The 20,020-nt window shown below is 34.7% G+C and overlaps 1 protein-coding gene across 1 annotated transcript in view; it reads right to left on the bottom strand.

Moving 5' to 3' along the window:
- LOC150081813 (mitogen-activated protein kinase 1-like) overlaps positions 1-20,020 on the bottom strand; it is a 262,012-nt gene that overhangs the window by 140,939 nt on the left and 101,053 nt on the right. Inside the window, exons 5-6 of the mRNA XM_090379718.1 lie at positions 14,669-14,801; positions 6,507-6,578 (exon numbers count right to left, since the gene is read on the bottom strand). Of these exons, the coding sequence (XP_090235844.1) occupies positions 6,507-6,578; positions 14,669-14,801 (205 nt within the window). The remainder of the gene's footprint in view (positions 1-6,506; positions 6,579-14,668; positions 14,802-20,020) is intronic.

Here is a 20,020-nt window from a genome sequence, read left to right as displayed (position 1 = left end):
TGTTCCCACATCTGGAGTGGTGCCCCCAAAACCTCTCTCAGGCTTCTTGATTCCATTCAGAATAGGGCAGTTAGGTTAATTAATGATTCATCTCTAACAGAGTCTCTCCACTCGCTGTCTCATAGATGTACTGTTTCTGTTGCATGTCTCTTTTACAGATACTTCCATGGGCACTGTTCTTCTGAATTGGCTTCTATAATTCCCGCTCTCTCTCTCTCTCTCTCTCTCAAAACAGTCCGAACACGTGCCGCCACCAGCCAACATCCATTTACTGTCCAACTTCAAACTCACAGAACCAACTTTTCATCTTCCTCGTTTATTCATTCAACTGCCATTTTCTGGAACAACCTTCCTTCATATGTATTTCCTGAAAATTACAGTCTACAGAAGTTCAAATCCAATGTCAACAAATATCTTCTTTCGTCTTCTCAATCTCCAACCCAAGCGCGATACTAAGTACTATAGGTTCTAATACCTCTCGTGTTTGGGGTTTACATAAAAAAAAAAATAATAATAAAAGAGTACAGAGAAGGGCAACAAAGCTTGGTGAGGGGATCAAAGGATTGCTCTTATGAAGAAAGGCTTTAAGTTCTGCAAATTGCAGAACTTAAAGCACCTATGAGGTGATCTGATTGAGGTGTATAAGGTCTTGAATGGTTTGAGCAAGCTCAATGCTGAGAGGACAAATTCAAATTGAGGAAAGACAGTTGTAGAATAGATGTGCAGAAATTTGCCATTAGCTAGCGTGTGGTTGATCGCTGGAACAAACTTCCATCTGTTGTTGTCAAAGTTGATAGCTTAAATAAATTCAAAGCAGAACTAGACAAACATTTGTTGTGAATGGATCGGCGAAATGGGAAGGTTTTTTTTTTTAATGATACTGTATAAGCTTGCTTTCTTCATTCAATGCCTGTACTAATGCTAATGCCAATATTTGTATAGATTCCATCAGATAGCAGTACTTCATTCTCTTTTAAATGGAGCACTTTTTTTTCCACTACTATAAAATCATTTAATTCTCAATTCATATTAAAGAGATTTTTGCGAACTCTGTCTCCAAAAAATTCATATGTGAATGTACATTCAAAATAGTTATTCAGTTTGTCAGCAATCTGTATGGGATCATCAATAGGCTATGCCATTCATATTTGATGGGATTCAATCCTTTCCTTGTAGTTTTGAAATACCCACTCCCACTTTGCATTCTTAGCCAAAGACTTTTCATAATCTCCTTTAGCTGCCTAACCAACTGTGTAGTTAGGCAAGCTAAGGGAAATTATAAGAAGTTCTGATAGAATTATGAGAAGTATTAAGCTCAGTCATCTAAGTAACTTAATTATAGACTAGTTTATATTTACTGTAGTTTATATGTTTTCAGTGTATTCCCTCAAAATTTGTAATTATCCCATTTCTTTACTGCTCACTAAACCCATCAGTTCATCTGACATTTCTTTTAGTCTGCCCTTAACCATTCATCAGTCACTATGTATCTTTCAGAACATACAACCTATCTTTCTTTTTTTGGAACAAGATGTAACAGCACATGTGTGCTTCTCAGTAGCTTCCTGCATTGGTTTAGTTTTCCCATGCCGTTTGGTTCGATTCAATCTGCTGTTTGTTTTATCTGTCAGGTACAGTGTGACTGGCTGCGGCGTCACACTGTACCTGAAAGGATAAACTTACAAAGTGGAGGAAAGTAATGAGATCAACACAAATTCGGTGCAGATCTCAAATCTAACAAAACTGCCTGGAGTTATTGGTCAAGCAAAAAACACCAGCATACCCACCAAAGCATGGAACTGCCTTATTAGACAAAATTTTAGATGAAATTGTTGAATACACAAATCGGTACAGTCAAACTGTTCAGTCAAACTACAGCCAGGAAAGAGATGCCAAATTTACAGGCAAAATTGAGATTAAAGCTTTCATTGACCTTCTTTATTTAGCTGGAGCACTTCGGAGTAACAAACAAACTAGAAGATTTATGGGGAACTGATGGAAATAGTGTTGAAAAACTTTGCTTAGTAATGAACCAGAGACACTTCAAAAAGTTTCTCATCAGACATACAAGATTTGATGATTGAGCAACTAGGAATTAGAGAAGAAAACATGAGCACCTTGCCTCCATAAGAGAAATTTTCATCGAATTTGTGGAAAACTGCAAGAAGTGTGACTTTCCAGGTTAGAATCTAACTACTGATGAGAAATTAGACACCTTCAGAGAAAAATGTGGTTTAAAACATTACATACCTTAAAAACCCAACAAATATAGACTCAAAATATATGCCGTAGTAGATGCTAGGGTGCTGTACTCTTACAATCTTGAAATATATGCAGGGAAGCAACCTGAAAGTCCATATACCAAATCAGCGATAGACCAGTTTATACTATATCAGATAGACTCAACATTAGACCATCCAGTGTCTACTGGTTGTGCTGTTTTAGAATTCATATGCGTAACTCATCCTCACCCTTCCGTCATGTCTGTCATTTCTGTACACATTATAATTAGCATAATTAAATTCTGCCTCCTCAATGTCAGAGTGACACTACATTACTGTTATACCTATAATGTCAGCATTTGATGACTTTAATTCTTTAAACTCATTAAATTTATTTACAGTTCTCTTACCATCAGTGTACAAGCAAGTAAACGTGTATGTTTTTTATCTGTTTTTAGTAACACTTACACAGTCCCTGTAATTGCTGGTCCCATATGGATCCCCAGCATGCTTTGTAATCCTAACACCCTTGCTTTCCAGAATTTTACATGTCGCAGTGGACGCATATGCAAGATTAAATTTCACCTCTGCTTGTGGATACTCTTAAACTGTGTATCCCATTCTTGTAAAAACAGTCTCTCCTGTTAACAAGCACAGATTACATCAAACAGTGGGTAGAATTTTTCTCTATGTCAAGAAAACTTCTACCCTATGAGCCTTGAATAATCTCTCCAAGGTTGAATTGACTGACAGGGCTCTCATCATGTATTCTGTCCTATATTATGCCTGGGCAAAATTCTGGACTCATTCAAATTTAATCCTAACATGCAGTTTTTTTTTTCTCAACATTGTCCCATGCTTATTAAGTAAATCCTTGGATCGCCTAATCTTAATAAATTTGTGCAACAATACCACCTTTTGTGCCTGTCAGACATACCATGTTTCCATTCTGCATATCCTTATGGCATAAAAAATTCCACATTTTCTTGAAAATAGAATTTCTAACAATATATGTACATCCTGTGAAACCAAATGTATGAGAGTGGTGCTAACATTAAGATGGGTAGTGGAGTACACGATGAATTTACTGATTTAATTCCTTCGACAGCAAAGACCCTTTCTTCATGCACTTACATTTGTCCAACAAAACACTACATTTCAATTTAATTTCTTCTGTCTGTCTGTCTCTCTCTCTCTCCTCACACTTGGCATACAAAAAGGCAACTTATGTGGCATTATGTCTGGCTAGAGTCATGTCTGTATATAATATGAAACAAGGCCCTGGAAAAAGTCTATGAAACAAGATGCAGGTGCCAAGTCTCCACACACTGCAATTTGCAGAACTGAAAGTTTCTTGGTAAGACCACCCTTTCATTTTCTTCACCAATCTCCTTGCCCTCCTCTGCAGCTATTCCAGCAGATCTACATCCTTCATAAAATGAAGCCTCCAGACATGCATGCAATACTCAAGATCTGGCCTAACCATTGTCTTGTACTGTACAGTGGGATAATCACCTCTTTATCCCTGCTAGCAAAGTTCCTGCATATCATTGACAAAACCACATGAGCTGTCCTAGCAGCCTATCTACATTGCTCAGATATCTGACTGCAAAATCCCTTTTTTACCCCCTTTTTGCTGTCCACTATCCTGACTGTTGTACCACACAGTTTGTACGTTAATATGGCATTACTGCTACCCATATGCAGTACCTTGTATTTGTCATTATCAACTGCCATTTCTCAACCCATCTGCCTAATTTTTTTTTAGATCTGGTTGCAGAAGCTTACCCTGATTACTGTCATTGACAATTCTGCCAACCTTTGTATCATTTGAAAAATTAGACTTCAAGCCTCATATACCTTCATTAATATCATTAATAAAAACAGAAAACAAAAATGCACCCAGCACTGAACTCTTGGTTGTTGTTGTTGTTATTTGGTTTTTAGGAGCATTAGCAACTAAGGCCATATTGCTCCGGGATATGCGGTGGTCATTCCCTGACCTTTCCGCGTCCTTCGTATTTGGTGGTGACGGGCTCGAACCCCGGTCTAATCAAGAAGCGTGTACTACGCACTGCTGCTCCTTCCCACCTGGCTACGGAGGCGAACTCTTGGTAACTCCACTAATAGCATTAGTCCATGAAGAGCAGCGTCCATTAATAACCACTTTCTGTGTTCTTCCACTCAACTATCCCTTTATCTAAAGCAGTAACTTGCCCTTAATGCCTCACTGTACCAATTTGTACAGCAGTCTTTCATGTGCAATAGTACATGAAAGACTGCTGTCCTGAACAAAAGCTTCTCTGAAATCCAAGTATATGATACCAGTATTATTTTTTGCATGCAGTTCTTTTGTTACTGCATTACAGAATCCAAACAGACTAGTCAGACACAACCACCCTTTAACAAATCTATACTGTGACTACAGTATAATTGCATTCATATCTAGATGGTCCTGCATTACTTCTTTAACCAGAGACTCCATTATTTTCCCTGGAATAGAAGTTTAAGCTAAAGGTCTGTTTTGTTTGTTTGTTATTAGAAGCATTAGCAACTAAGGCCATATTGCTCCAGGATATGCAGTGGTCATTCCCTGACCTTTCCGCATCCTCCGTATTTGGTGGTCACGGGCTTGAATCCCAGTCTAATCAAGAAGTGTGTGCTATGCACTGCTGCTCCTGCCCACCTGGCTATGGAGGTGCCTAAAGGTCTGTAATTACTCATGTTATCTTTTGATCCCCTTTGTGAATTGGGGATACATTCACACATCTTCAGTCCATAGGACCTCCTCTGAATCCAAAGATGCTCTCATAATTATGTCTAAAGGTTTCCTTTACTGCCTCCCTTAATATAATTGGATAGATTCTAACCACCTCAGGCACTTTTTTATGTTAAGTTTCAACAATTTCTCTTCCATCCATTTTCTTCTCAGTTATCACAAAAACATTTATCTCCCTTTTAGATTTTGATGAACTTCTGATACCCCACCTCCCTAAAGAACTCTTCACGCAAGAATGTAAATGCAAATTAACTATTCAATTTGTTAGCAACCTGAGCTGGATCAACAGTTAAACCACCAACTTCAAATAGACCAATGCGATTCAACCCCCTTCCTTTTACTTTTAACATAAGTAAGAAGTCTTTACTGCTTTTGTTGATATTCTTTGCCAGAGACTTGTCATAATCTGCCTTAGCTTGCCTAACCTCCTTGCAACTTGATTAGAGACTAGTTATATCTACCTTAGGCTTCTTTATCATCTGATAATTTATATGTGTCCCATGTGTTTTCTTCTCTGCACACAAGACTCATCAGTTCACCCATCCATTTAGGTCTAAGCCTGGATTGGTATTTCTTAGTTGGTATGAAAAGCCTAATAGCTTCTACAATTACTTCCCGAATACCATCCATTTAGAATTTGCTGTTGGTAACATAATCAGATGGTCCCACTGTATAGAATTTAAAAACTGTCTGAGACCACTGTAGTCATCCTTATGAAAGCAAAAGCCCTTCCCTTTACTCTTGACAGTAGTTATGTCTTTACTGGGGAAAAATTATATGCTTTTGTGAACTGTTCTAAAACATTTTGTGCAGAAGTGTGTTGAGATTACACAAGGGAAGCCCCAAAATTTAATCAGATTTCTGGTTACTCTTATGTTCTGGCTAAGCAGTTCCACTTCTGGGCTTAGTATATTCTAGTTAATTTTTATTTCACTTTTTTTTTTAATATGGCAAGATTAATAACCATATAAATTCCCAGACAAGTGCACTATATCTAACTGAACAACATGTTTCATAAAATTGTACTAGATTTCTTTCCCAGAAATTTGTGTTGAAATCTTCTGTTTTTTTATATGCTGCTTCCTCTTTTAAACCTTTCCCTCTGTTGCACACTCTTTTCAGCTTTCAAACAGAAATATAAAAACAGTGGTTACTAATCACATACACTATGTTAAAACATGTAATATATATTTTAGACTGCTTCCATTAGAAAAAAATACTTCAAGATAGATATTTTCAAGTTAACATAAAAATGCCCTATTTTAAAAAAAAAAAATCATCAAATTATACAACATTAAGACCCAAATACTAAAATTAAACTAAGCAAATTGATTTGAAAATTAAAATGAAATTCACGGAACTACAGTATATACAAAAAATTTGAGCAAAAACATGGATTTTAAAAAGTTGCATATCTACAGGGTATACTTAACGGTGTCTAAGTAATTTACATTAAGTCAATATTAACTTATGTTGAGTAATATAATTCCCAATTATATACTTACAATGTTTTCCAGGAAAAATTGGCTTGTTTGAGAGCATCTCTGCTAATATGCAACCTACTGACCAAATGTCAACTGAAAAAATGCAGTTAAGAAATAATTTGCAAAGAAGTCTAAATGTGTAAACACAGTTTACAATGTGCAAAGAGATATGTACATGTTCAGAGATATGTGTAGTTTCACCCTCTGTTCCAGTTTAGATGTGCATTCTTTCTAATTAGCATCTGCATGAAAACTGTTTTCATATATACAATGAAACCTGTATATTGCACTCTTCCTTGTTTGCTAATTTTCAAGAAATAAAGAATAAAATGTTTTACATCTGGATTTATCACCAAGAACTTGCTCTTTTACACTATTTTTATCTAACAAATAATAAAAAAAAAACTATTATAATATCAAATATTAAGTCTGAGGACAAATGATCTTGAATAGATTCTACTTTGATCAACTAATTCACCTGTATTTTTAAAATGACAAAGTGGCAGAAAAAAATTAAGAGTTTTACCTGAATCTTGTGTGTTACTATTTCTCTAGTCTCCATTAAGACTGGAGAAATAGTTACTTATTTTTTCAGTATGGGCAACAAGCTAGTGTGTTTTATTTGTTTAGAATCAGCAATAATTATGAAAAAAATCTGGTATCAATAGACACTATTATTATTCCACCAAACAAATGGTAGGACTTATTTTTTTAATGAAAACTCAAAACACGAACGGTATTAGACAACCTATAATACTTACAGTAGTTATGGTGAAGGGAAATTCAAAAATGGTTGAAGGACAATCAATAGCTCCCCACATCCATCTCACTCTATCTATTCTTCACTTTCACATAATTTGTGATACAGAGTACTGAAAGCAAGCACTGCATTTTTAAGACTAACAGTTTGTTGATGAGAAGGAGGTGGTGATATAGCATGAATGTGATGTGGAGAAGCTACTGAATTACCTTAATCTGTCTGTAGATGCTCTTGACTTTATCATGCACAGTTTGAAGATTGAGAAGACAAATGCTTGTTGACAATTTGGCTTGAATATCTGTAGATTGTAATCTATTGGAAACACATGTGAAGAAAGGTTGTTCCAAAGAAAGAACTGAAGTAGAAGGTTTAAATGAGGAAGAGGAAAAGTTAGTTCTGCGAGTTGGTGTTGGACAGTGAATGGATGTTACAATAAAAAACTCACTTAAGGCACATTATAAGTTATGCAGAAATTTGGATAACAATAAGTGAGTGTATATGTACCACTCCGTATGGGAACATTATAATGTTTAAGGTCTGAAGATTATGAATAAGCTTATCATAAAAAGTTAAGTTAAAAATCTAACTTAAATATTTAACTGACATTTTGAAGTCTACTTTGCCTCCTTTTTCTGAGCACAGTATGCATGTACGTAAACATCAGTTCAATTCCTCTGAGTTATTCAGTGATGTTATTATACTCTGTACAAGATGGGTAGTGGAGTACACGATAAATTTCCTGATTTAATTCCTTCGACAGCAAAGACCCTTTCTTTGTGAAGACCAGGTGAAAGCTTACGTGTGTGTTTGTGTAGTTTATGTGTGGGAGTTGTTGACTAGTTATACCTGCTGCTTAGCTATCAATGTCTGTCAATGATATACAGTAACTTTGCCAGCAGCAACAAAGAGGGATTATCTTGATGTATAAGCAATGGTTTACGCCAGACTGGAATAATGCATATAGGTCTGGAAATCTCAATTTAGGAAGGACATAGATACGTTGAAAGACTAACATATGTGTTATGTTAGTCTTCAGAGAAATGCCACAAGATTAGTTAGGATACAAAAGAATATTTTTACCAAGAAAGACTGGGGTTCTGTAAATTGCAGGCTCTAAAAACTAGGCATATATGTAGCAACCTAAGTGAAATGCATAAGGCTTCGAAAGTTAAATAAACTAAATGCAGATGGCATCTTTACTCTTTCTCAGATGGCGCACACACACACACACACACACACACACACACACACACACACACACACACACACACACACACACACACACACACACACACACGGGGACATCAATTGAAAAATGAAAGTTGCAGAATAGATGTATGGAAAATTGAATTTAGTCAAAGTTATTGATTTTTGGAATCAACTTACACAGAGTGTTTGTGGAAGTGATGGTCAGGTCAATTTAAAGAAGGTTCAAGAAAATTCTAAAAGAAATGGGCAAATGGTGAGTGAGTGAGTGAGTGTGTGCTTTTTTATTTGGCTGGTGGTGTACAAGCTTTGCTTCCTTGGGGCATGTTAGCAATACGATTACAAAATTTTTCTGTTTTTGATGTATAAAATAACCTAGGGTAGCAGCTAATGGATTAAGATCAGTTAGGGATATTTGCAAAAAAAAAAAAAAAAATAGCAAGTTAGTAAAATGCATTTGGATTTTACATGAATGAGCAATTTTCTCATTACCAACTTTAAAAAAACTGTTCCTGCTCCTTGAAGGAAGAAATATCGTTTTGCAATTGTTTTTTTTTTTTAACAATTTTTTTTGTTAAATTAATTTTTTACTCAATATGATAGCTTGGCTTAATTTATTATGGTACTCACCTTTTTATAAAATCTGCAATTGATGTTTGAATAAGGTGGATGATAATTTTTAACTCCAACTTAAATTAAAAATTATCATCCACCTTATTCAAACATCAATTGCAGATTATATAAAAAGGTGAGTACCATAATAAATTAAGCCATACTATCATATTGAGTCAATTATAAATGGTATTTTAAGAAATCTACAATTATCAAATTAATTTTTTACTTAATTTTTAATTGTGTTCATTTGATTTTTAATTATTGTCAATTATTTCTTACTGTAATGTAAGAGTTTTGATTTTTTGATTTTTTAATTGTTTTCATTTTAATTTCTGGAGAGTATCATATGGAAGTGTTCTATGTATCATATTGAGGTAAACTTCTCTTATTCATTTACAAATGTTGTACAATAAAGTATATACAATGAAGCTGCTGAAGAGAACACTACTAGGTTGCATCTACACACGGTGTCCATTTATCTCTGTTTCTATTTTTATGAAGTGGGTATGGGAGCAGTTGCATTAGTGTACAGTGCACTGTCACTGTACACTAATGCTGAACTCTCCAAATTTTTAAATGGCATGATGATTTAGAACAATGAGTACATAGCAGCTTGCTGACAGAGTCTTCATACACTTTGCCAGCCACATTTTCCTCATACTCCATAATAAAAAGATCAATAAATGGAACCAGCGATAGCTTGTTCCATTTATTTCTAATTATTATTAATTACAGTAATACCCCGACTTACGCTACCCTGACTTACGCGAACTCGGAGTTACGCGATTCTTGATTTTTTCGTTTGGCAACACTGCCGCCCACTATCTTCAAGGTCGTTTTTCATGTGTTATCGATATACGGTGCGACGGCGGAGAATGAGAGCGAAAGATGAACAAAATTCAACTTTGCTGCTTTTATGTTTTTTATATCAGTGAAGGGGAAACACATTTCATCATAATAACGTAAAATCCAACACAATTCCAGCTATCGGTATAATCGCAAATGCAATTAGATCGAATTTACTACCAGTTTATAACAGATTTCACTAGCAGAAACGCAACTGGATTTTTATTGTTTTATGGTAGTAACCCCTAGAAATGTGAGGTGTTAATAGTGTATCTCTGCCTTTATGGTGTTGTTTATTCAGTTGCTACATGGGCGCAGCTTTATGCGTATCAAGCGTGCCTCCTCGTTTTATAATTGTGCTTTATTCCCTAAAAATGAGTAAAATACTTAATTAAAAGGTGTGAAAAGGAAGCGTCCTGGTGAAGACACTGCAGATTCAGAGAGAAAAAGAAAAGCAATTATCGATAAACAGAGGCGGACTGGATCAAAAATTCTTACCCGGAAAAATTTATAGTGGCCTCATACTATGGTTTATGACCAAAATCACACTGGCCCACCGGGGTTTCCCCGGTAAGGCTTATGGCCAGTCCGCCTCTGTCGATAGAGAAAAAATATAAAATTGTGAAACGCTTTGAGCGAAATGAAAGACCATGTGATATTGCACGTGCTACAGGCCTAAACGAAGCAACGGCGAAAAGCACATGACAATTGCAAACTTGACAGGTTGAAAATTGAAAAGGGCTCAATTGTAAAGGGCTTAAAAATTTTAGAAAACAGTGACTCCAACGAAGAACGCGTTATAGCTACAAAGCAAGAAATAAAAAAATTATTAGCTTGCTACGAAGAAATTCTGCGTGAAAAAAAGAACGCGCTGTGTCGTTAGATGAATTTGTTAGATTTTATGAAGCCATCGACATCGAAATAACTTTTTAACGTAAGTCATTTGTTTTTTAATACATATTTTGTATTAATATGTATAAAGAACTGCAATTTTATTAATATTTTTCTTCTAAACTAGTGTTTTTGTTAGTCCTTGGTCCCAATTAAGCAAAATTTATATGTATTTATATGCAAAGTTTTACCCCGACTTACGCGAATTCGACTTACGCGATTTTCGTCGGACCCACCTATCGCGTAACTTCGGGGTATTACTGTATTAGTAGAGAGAAAGGATTTTTAGATAATGAATATGTGCATAAAATTAAAAGCATTATTTGAGGGGAAAGAAGCAAAACTTGACATATTTTTCAAATTTGCTTACAGGGCAACAAATAATTTTCTATGAACTCCAGTTACCAATTCCTTTTGAAAATGCAATAAAAATGGCTGCTTGTTTGAAATATTTCATCCTTTTATATTTCATCATGCAAAGAATCAAGTCCTCTGCCTTCTCTTTTAAGGTGGTGAGGAGAAGCAGCAACTTTACAGCTGACAGAAAGGTAAGGTTTTATCAGGTTTGATCAAAAGAAGTGAACAATATTAATAAATACCATTTGAATCACTGTGTAAGCATTGTCGCCCAGAAGACTGGAAAGAAATAAGGTAAAATGTTTCAGACTCTATTGTCTCACACTTATCTTTCTGTTCATTCCTGGAGAAATTCTGTGATAATCAATTCCTGACAAATCCAATCATATGAAAATTACACAAGTTTGGTTTATAACAAAACAACGCAATCTGTTTGCCGAGACATTTTTGTATTGCTAATAAACAAAGCTGCTAATGTGTGGCAGAGTTGCACAAACACAAGTGTGTAAAAGCTGCACATTGAAGAAGCAGGCAAAACTTGAATTTAAAACATGCAAAATACTAGGAAGTCACTTAATTTGTGAATGCTTCTAACTTTTATGATTTAAAAGTGGAAATGATGGAAAGGTGTTTGCATTGGTAACTGATGCTGCTTCAGACACTGTCAAGGCAGCAAAATCACTGGATGTATTCTATCCAAACTAGATTTAGGTAATTCGTTTGACAACTGCTCAAGTCATGTTGAGCAGTTGTCAAACAAGTTACATAACTACTCAAGTCATGTTGGCTTGTAGAGAAGATAATATGTGTATTCCTTGATATGAATATTTTATTTCTTCTGTCCATACAGTTTTCCTAAATGCAAATCTGCATAGAACAACATAAAAACTCTTTTTTAGATGTAACACTTGCCAGTTTTATCCAGATGGAATACCTGGCTTGAAGCTATTCATTTCATTATCAATACTTTGGTGATTTCAACTCTGATGCATGTGATGATGCTGTTTGTATTGCACAATGCAATATGAAATTCAAACATGCATCAAAACCCATCTATTATTCACAATCCTTTTCAACCTATAATCAGCAATGGTCAAATGTGAAACTAAATTGCAAGAAAAATGATGATCATTTCCAACAATTCTGGTTTTCAGAAAATGGTGTCAATCAGCAAGCATCTGGATAGAATTCTTCCTTCTGGTGTGTCTTCATTGTTGCCATCATCCAATTACATTTGCTGAGAGATCTTTCTCTATTTTAAAAACTAATTCTTTATGTCTAATATAGTTGTGGAAGTACGTTACACGCTTGTTTTCCATTAAGATTATTACTATATTTAATACCACTCATATACCACGTAATATACTAGGTTGCATCTACACATGGTGTCCATTTATCTCTGTTTCTATTTTTATGAAGTGGGTATGGGAGCAGTTGCATTAGTGTACAGTGCACTGTCACTGTACACTAATGCTGAACTCTCCAAATTTTTAAATGGCATGATGATTTAGAACAATGAGTACATAGCAGCTTGCTGACAGAGTCTTCATACACTTTGCCAGCCACATTTTCCTCATACTCCATAATAAAAAGATCAATAAATGGAACCAGCGATAGCTTGTTCCATTTATTTCTAATTATTATTAATTATTAGTAGAGAGAAAGGATTTTTAGATAATGAATATGTGCATAAAATTAAAAGCATTATTTGAGGGGAAAGAAGCAAAACTTGACATATTTTTCAAATTTGCTTACAGGGCAACAAATAATTTTCTATGAACTCCAGTTACCAATTCCTTTTGAAAATGCAATAATTTTCAAAAGATTTTAGATTTTAGATTTTAATTTTAGATTTGTGACTTTGGCTTGGCACGAGTAGCTGAAATTTTAAAAACTAATTCTTTATGTTTACTAATTCTTTACGAGTAGCTGAAATTTTAAAAACTAATTCTTTATGTCTAATATAGTTGTGGAAGTACGTTACACGCTTGTTTTCCATTAAGATTATTACTATATTTAATACCACTCATATACCACGTGAAATTAGTAATATAGTTTATTAAGCTATTCTCCCACACTACTATACATTAAGGTGATATTTCAGGCATCTTACCAATATCCATCATCAGACCATGCTACCAACAGACTCCTCTTGCCGACGTTCCCAGAAACCTATGCACATCAGGTTTTTGGGAGCATTGGCAAGAGAAGTCTGCTAGCAGTATGGTCTGATGATGGGTATTAGGAGGAGTTCTAAAAGGGAAAGGAACAAAAGGTGAGAGGAACAAAAGGGTACTCACTTAGTGGCGATTTAGTTTTTTAATTTTTTAGCTTTTGTTTAGTGGTGATGCTAAGATTTCATGTAAGGCAGGGACTGATGTTTGCTGAAACCTTAATGTCCTTCCCTTTCTATCCATAGAAACTGAATAATTAATGTAAACATCTCACCAAGCCTTCGAAGGAAATTCTGTGGCAGTGTATTGTTTTTCTAAAAAATAAAATTGAATTTATGAAAACAATTCTTGAAAATGAACTGCTTCAGTTATTAATGTGACATTCTGTATTTGTGAACACAGTTGTAGGATTTATTTTTTTTCTGAGAGAACAAATAAAAAATATTAATATGCATTCAAGTCATAAACATTTGAAAATTTGCATTTTTAAAAATTTACAAATGAATCCACTATAGTTGTGAACACAATATTTAATTTCCATAAACCTTACATCGTTAATCAAAAAATTTAAAAACCAATAAGAAATAGGCAATAAACAATATAAGTATTTAAGTGTAGTTATATTGTTTATTGCCTATTTCTTATCGGTTTTTAAATTTTTTGAATAACAATGTTATAAAGTTTATAGAAACTAAATAAATAGTGTTCACAACTATAGTGGATTCATTAAACAATATAAAATAACAATACCTAATGCCAACCATGTTATAGTGCTTCAAACAAAGCTCAAGTGTTTAAAATAATATTTAAACTGATAAATTGCTTTTAAGCCAGTGGTGGTGGTGGTGGTAGCAGCAGCAGTGAAAAAAACGTATTGCACAAATGGTGGAATTAAATAGGTGCAAATTTTCTTTTTACTTTTCTGGAAAAACTTTTAGGTGTTTTTGAATTCTGCATGATCAGTATCAATATCTAATTTTTTTTAATGGATTGCAATACTTATTTCATGCAATACTTTTTTTATTTTTAAATAAAAAAAATATTTTTAAAATGCCCTGTTTTTGTTCTTATAATCACTTGTTATTTAAAAAAAATTAAAGAAAAATATGAATTCTTCTGAAAATAATAATAATAAAAAAAGCTTCAGATATAAAATATACAATGAATTGGTTTGCCTGTTCCAATTTTCCAGCTGAAAAGACTTAAGCGTGCAAAATTTTAAACAGAAAGAATTAACAATTAATTTCAAAATCTAATTTTGAAATACAATACATTAAAAAATAAATATCATGCATAAAAAAATTATTTTTTTATATTATTCCATAAAAGGATACTAGATTTTGTATAACCTTTGCTATTTAGCATGATTTCTGGAGCCCTATACCACCTTGTTGCAACATATTCTGTCAAGAGGCCAGTATGATCGTGGTCAGGATCAGCTACTCGTGCCAAGCCAAAGTCACAAATCTAAAATAATTAATTAATTAATAAGCAGCTTAAAAATATATTAACGGTTATGTACTTCAGACAAACTAGTCTATGTAATCATGTTATAAATTTTCATTACACACACATATGTACCAAAAAAAAAAAACCTAAAGGCATGGGAGTAGGTTGTTCACATCTGTACATATTGCATACACATTTGTCTGTATAAATGTTCGTTCATGGGCTGATATACAAGTTGTGCAAGCTTCAGAACATAAATTAACACACATGGTAAAAACCTACTTCATTTGGCTGAGACTGGATGACTGTAAGCCTTGACTGAGCTCTTTTAGGATAATTTAAGTAACAACTGACTGATGCGTGCATGCAGTGTTACTACAGTAAACTCTTGATGTTCATGAGAGATACATTCCTGAAAATCACTGCAAATATCTCAACAGTAAATATTAAGATCAAAGCATTATGGGAGAAAACACGGAGGTTAGGCAGACCTTTATGATTTTTTTTTTTTTTGGTAGTTGTTGGCGCATCGGCTTCTGTGGCCATAATGCACCTCCCAAGGTTTTTGCAGTACTTGGATCCAAGCCCGAGGCGGGATTCGAACCCGCGACCTATGGGTTGGCAGGCAGGCACTTTACCCACCCGGCTAGCCCGGTCGGCACCTTTCTTATGAAAATAAAGAAAATTCTGAATATAATATGAAATAACCATACTCATTATAACTAAAACAAATAAAAAAATAAAATGCAGGAAGGCATATTAGTGAAGAATGGGTCCACCTGAAGAAGATCCTTCTGGGAAGGCAACTTTGAAGAGTCTGCAGACAAAGAATGTGCAGTTGTGATATTCTTAAAAAACCTGATGTTGACATTTGTTTGCTTCATCTTTTGTGGCTAATCCTTGTAGGTTCATTGTAAGTAGCTGTATACAAACTACTAATCCCCTTTTACATTTTAGACTACACCAGTGTCCATTTCAAAAACTTGTTAGCCAGGACTTTAGACGTACAAAATCTTCAGGGCTTTAAATGATAGCTGAGGCTTTTGAATCACATCCCTTTCTTCTTATTCTCTGCTGTTTTCTTTCAGATTCCCTCTCCTTCTACATCATGTACCAAACTCTGCAGCTGTTCTTCTATAAGTGAGAAGCTGTTCCCGTTTTTCATTCTGCCTAGCAACAGATTCCAGCCAGTTACTTCAGCACTGAAAAAGGTCACTGAAAAAAGCCAATCTTTTTCAATGCTGGAGTAACTGGCTGGTGGAAAAACTTCCATCTGGTGCTGTGGAAGCAGATAATTTAAATAAATATAAAGTATTGGATCAACAAAACAGTTTTCACCTTGAGAAAGGGGAAGAAGTCCACATTTGCTAGATTGAAAGAGTAAGGTGGATGGTTGATCTGCACAATGCCACGTTTCATCAGAAATGTCTTCACAACAAGTGCAGAATTAGTGAGAGCTAGGGCTCAACAATACCAGTATTTTGGTATTTTTAATTTATGAAACCGGGATACCGGTATTCCAAAAAAACATTTTTCGCAATAAATTTTAACGACAATTAGGTACAATAAAGTAAGGAAAAAACAAGTAATTACTTGAATTCATGTTTTAAATCAAACTTTTATTACAATAATAAATATTATAGCAAAAATTATGAAACATACAGTTATTCTAAAAACAAAAAAATAAGCATTCACACTACCTGGCTGAATAAAATGAGCTCTTAAGAAACTCAATAGTGTCATTGTTTAAACTGGATCTAATTTTGGTACATATTTAATTAGAGCAGAAAACGTCCTTTTGGATTCTGTGCTGGTTGGTGCTGTGTACTGAGATAGTTATAGACAAGTTGCAGTTTAACCCCCCTCTTATTGCCTCATCTTCAAAAAAAATCTTATTTGCTTTTTATCAAAAATAAAAAATATTTCCTTTTTGACTTTTTATGGCACTATATCCGTATTAATGAAAGAAAAGAACTGACAGTTAAGCTTAGTGAGGAAATCAAATCTAAGTTGTGTGGGGGGGGCTTATTTATTTTATTTATTAATTTTTATTTCCTGTACCTTAGTATTGCCGTCAGTGGCCATTGTTATGATTTTCGTACAGCAGCTCCCCTCAAGCTACCTGACTGCATTAAAAAATGAGAATATCCAGGAGCTGAGGGATATTCCCCCCCCCACACACACACGAGTATATATATTATATGTGAGCTGTCAGTTTCTCAAGAGCAATGACACACATAAAACAAAAGTCATTTATCATACAAATCTACTTACAATACATAACTGGTGTTCATTTACATCTAATCTATTCATTTTTCTCATTTAATCTGTTAATACATGCTATCATTTCCATAAAATTTCTCTCAATTAACAATCTCAACTCTCTCTACGGCTTCAAACACTAAACTAATTCGATCTTAATCACTTCCTCATTTCTCTTAATCACCAATATCATTTGTTTGTTTGTTATTTGGTTTTTAGAAGCATTAGCAACTAAGGCCATATTGCTCCGGGATATGTGGTGGTCATTCCCTGACCTTTCCGCATCCTCCGTTTTTGGTGGTGACGGGCTCGAACCCCAGTCTAATCAAGAAGCGTGTACTATGCACTGCTGCTCCTTCCCACCTGGCTACGGAGGCACCTTCACCAATATCAATTCTCTTCACAACAGTAATCCATAAGATGCTAACAATTCATGTTATCTCTCTTAATTTAGCAATATCAATTTTCTTTACAACTTCAACCAATAAATCAACTCAATGCTAAACATTTCCTTATTTCTCGTGTTTCTTCAACTTCAACCTTACTCTAAAATAATCTCCCACTTTATCTAAGTATCATTTCCAAAACAATACAGTTCAGGAGACTTACCTTCCTTCTCTTTCACGGTGGGATTCCTTGTTATTCTCTCTCTCTCTCTCTCTCTCTTCATAGTTGAACTCTGCATCTCTGCTGTATAGCTCTTCCAGTACTGTCTTATTTCGGGATTATGAGAACAGTTCTCTGTTAATACTGAAGGAAATTAAAAATTACCACAGCAGTAGTAGAAGCCAGGGCACTATCTGACTGTCTTGTTATTCAACTTCCGGATTAACTTCTTAGCACAGGAACATGCCCAGTGGAACCCTTCACTATACGGCTGGACAATGCCAGAACAGGATCCGAACTGAACCCAGAACTACCACTGGAAGTCTGCAACCCCTCCAAACAACAACCACGAACCCCTCTTTTGGTGTGAGCACCTTATTTATTTCCTTCTCATTTATTTATTTATTGAATTGATTGCAAGTTACAATTGCCCCTTGTACTACTTTTTTATACGCAAGCTTATGTGCAAACCCCAGAAGGATTTGCACATAAGCTTCTGTATAAAAAAGTATTTTAAACCTGACCCAATCACGGTGTTATTCTTTAAACTCACTCTTCTTCCTTTGGTGGAAAAAACAGAATATATTTCCCACACAATGAAACGCTTTCATCTTTTACCTCAAAATCACCTGTTCACAATACCTTTGAACTGCTCCATACCGACACCCTTTCCCAAAATACACTGTGTTGCATCCTCAAGTAGCGGTATAATAGAGAACTATTGTCAGAAGCTTTTAATTTTAACCCTTCCACACCTGCCAAACCATTGTTCACCATATTCCTTAATTGCACTACCAGGCCTATTGCCTCTAATGGAAATATTTCCATAAAGATGTTTTCATTATTCCTTAAGTGCTTTACTTCCACACACATTATACTTACTAAGAGAAATACATTTGTCAGATTTTGTCTTACAGTTTCATGACATTTTCAGGTTTCCATTGCATTTGTACTGTGTGTAACAATCCATCATTTGCAAATTCGGCAGTATTAATGATTTATTGTTGTTGATTCTGTAACCTTTATGTGAATAAATCATGATAATTATTTTTTTAAATTAGTATTGAAAAACTGGTATTTTTGTATCAATACCGGGATTTGAATACCAGGGAAAAAATGACCAGGTTCCCAGAATTGTAAGCTCTAGTGAGAGCATTGTTGTGAAACAAGAACCAGCTACCTTTCTCTCGAAAGTGTGGCCTTACCAAGAAATGTGCTTTACAGTAAATATAGCACTTTACCTTGACAAGATGTGTTTTGTTTGATTGATATTTCTGTTCACTGACATTTTCTTTTTTTTTTTTTTTTTTGATTGTAAAATTTAACAGTAAAAAAGAAAATAAATCAATAACGACGAACATGGGACACACAAATTGCACAAGTGAGACAAGTTTATGAAACTTAAAAAACAAAAATGAAGAGAAGATTCTGAAAATTTATTTATGTTTTTTATATGATTGAAGATTTGGTGGAAGGGGAAACACATTTCACCATAATAACATAAAAACCACAGAATTCCAGCTATCAGTTTAGCGCAAATGCAGTAAGGTCAAGTTTACTACCTGTTTATAATTAGGCACTAACAGAAAAGCCCAATAAACCGGGAACTGCAAATTATTTTTATTGTTTTATAGTAGTGAACCAGAAATGTGCTCCTCCGCTCACAAAATTTCTGTTTGAACAGAAAAATGTGAGTTCCTGAAAACTTTAGTCGGCCTACAATATCAGCTATTACCTTGTGAATACAGCAAATGACAACAGTGTGTTTCCGACCAATACAACTGCAGTAAATGGGAAAGCTCTCTCACACATTTGAACATTTGACATTTTTTAAGCTTCGTAAACTTGTATGTATTGCTGCGCAGGTCGCTACGTTCAGCTTGGTGTCAAGTTTTGCATTCATATGGTGTTACACACAGACGGAATCAAGCATGAGCCAACGCAAAAATCATGTTATACTCCACATTGTTCCCTAATATATCAGTTGCATTGGAGCAAATTTGCGTTGCAAAAATGTGCATTATAGCAGGACTGATTGTACTACTGTTTCCTGCACTGTCATATTTTGAATGCAGATTAGATCTTGGTGAGAACCACATCAAGGATATTAGAATTCCACGTACTTTCTCTGATATGTTGAAATAATTAACAATCATCCAGATGATTTAAAAAAAAATTGTTTTCCCATGGCATACTGCCTGTCCACATTTCCAATCAACGAGTAGACTATAGTCATCATTGTAAGGTCACACTGAATAAAGGTATGTACACTGATAATACTTGTTTTTTATAAAAAAAGATAAATGGAAATACAAATATGAGAAAAAATTGTGGGTAAATTCTGCTAAAGAAGCAGAATTGTTTCTGAA

The sequence above is a fragment of the Mastigoproctus giganteus genome, chromosome 8 (genome assembly GCF_048544385.1).
Source record: "Mastigoproctus giganteus isolate SK-2022 chromosome 8, ASM4854438v1, whole genome shotgun sequence".
In the NCBI taxonomy this organism is placed as follows: Eukaryota; Metazoa; Arthropoda; class Arachnida; order Uropygi; family Thelyphonidae; genus Mastigoproctus; species Mastigoproctus giganteus.
Note: the sequence above shows the minus strand (reverse complement) of the source record. Positions and strands in the feature narration are given on the sequence as shown.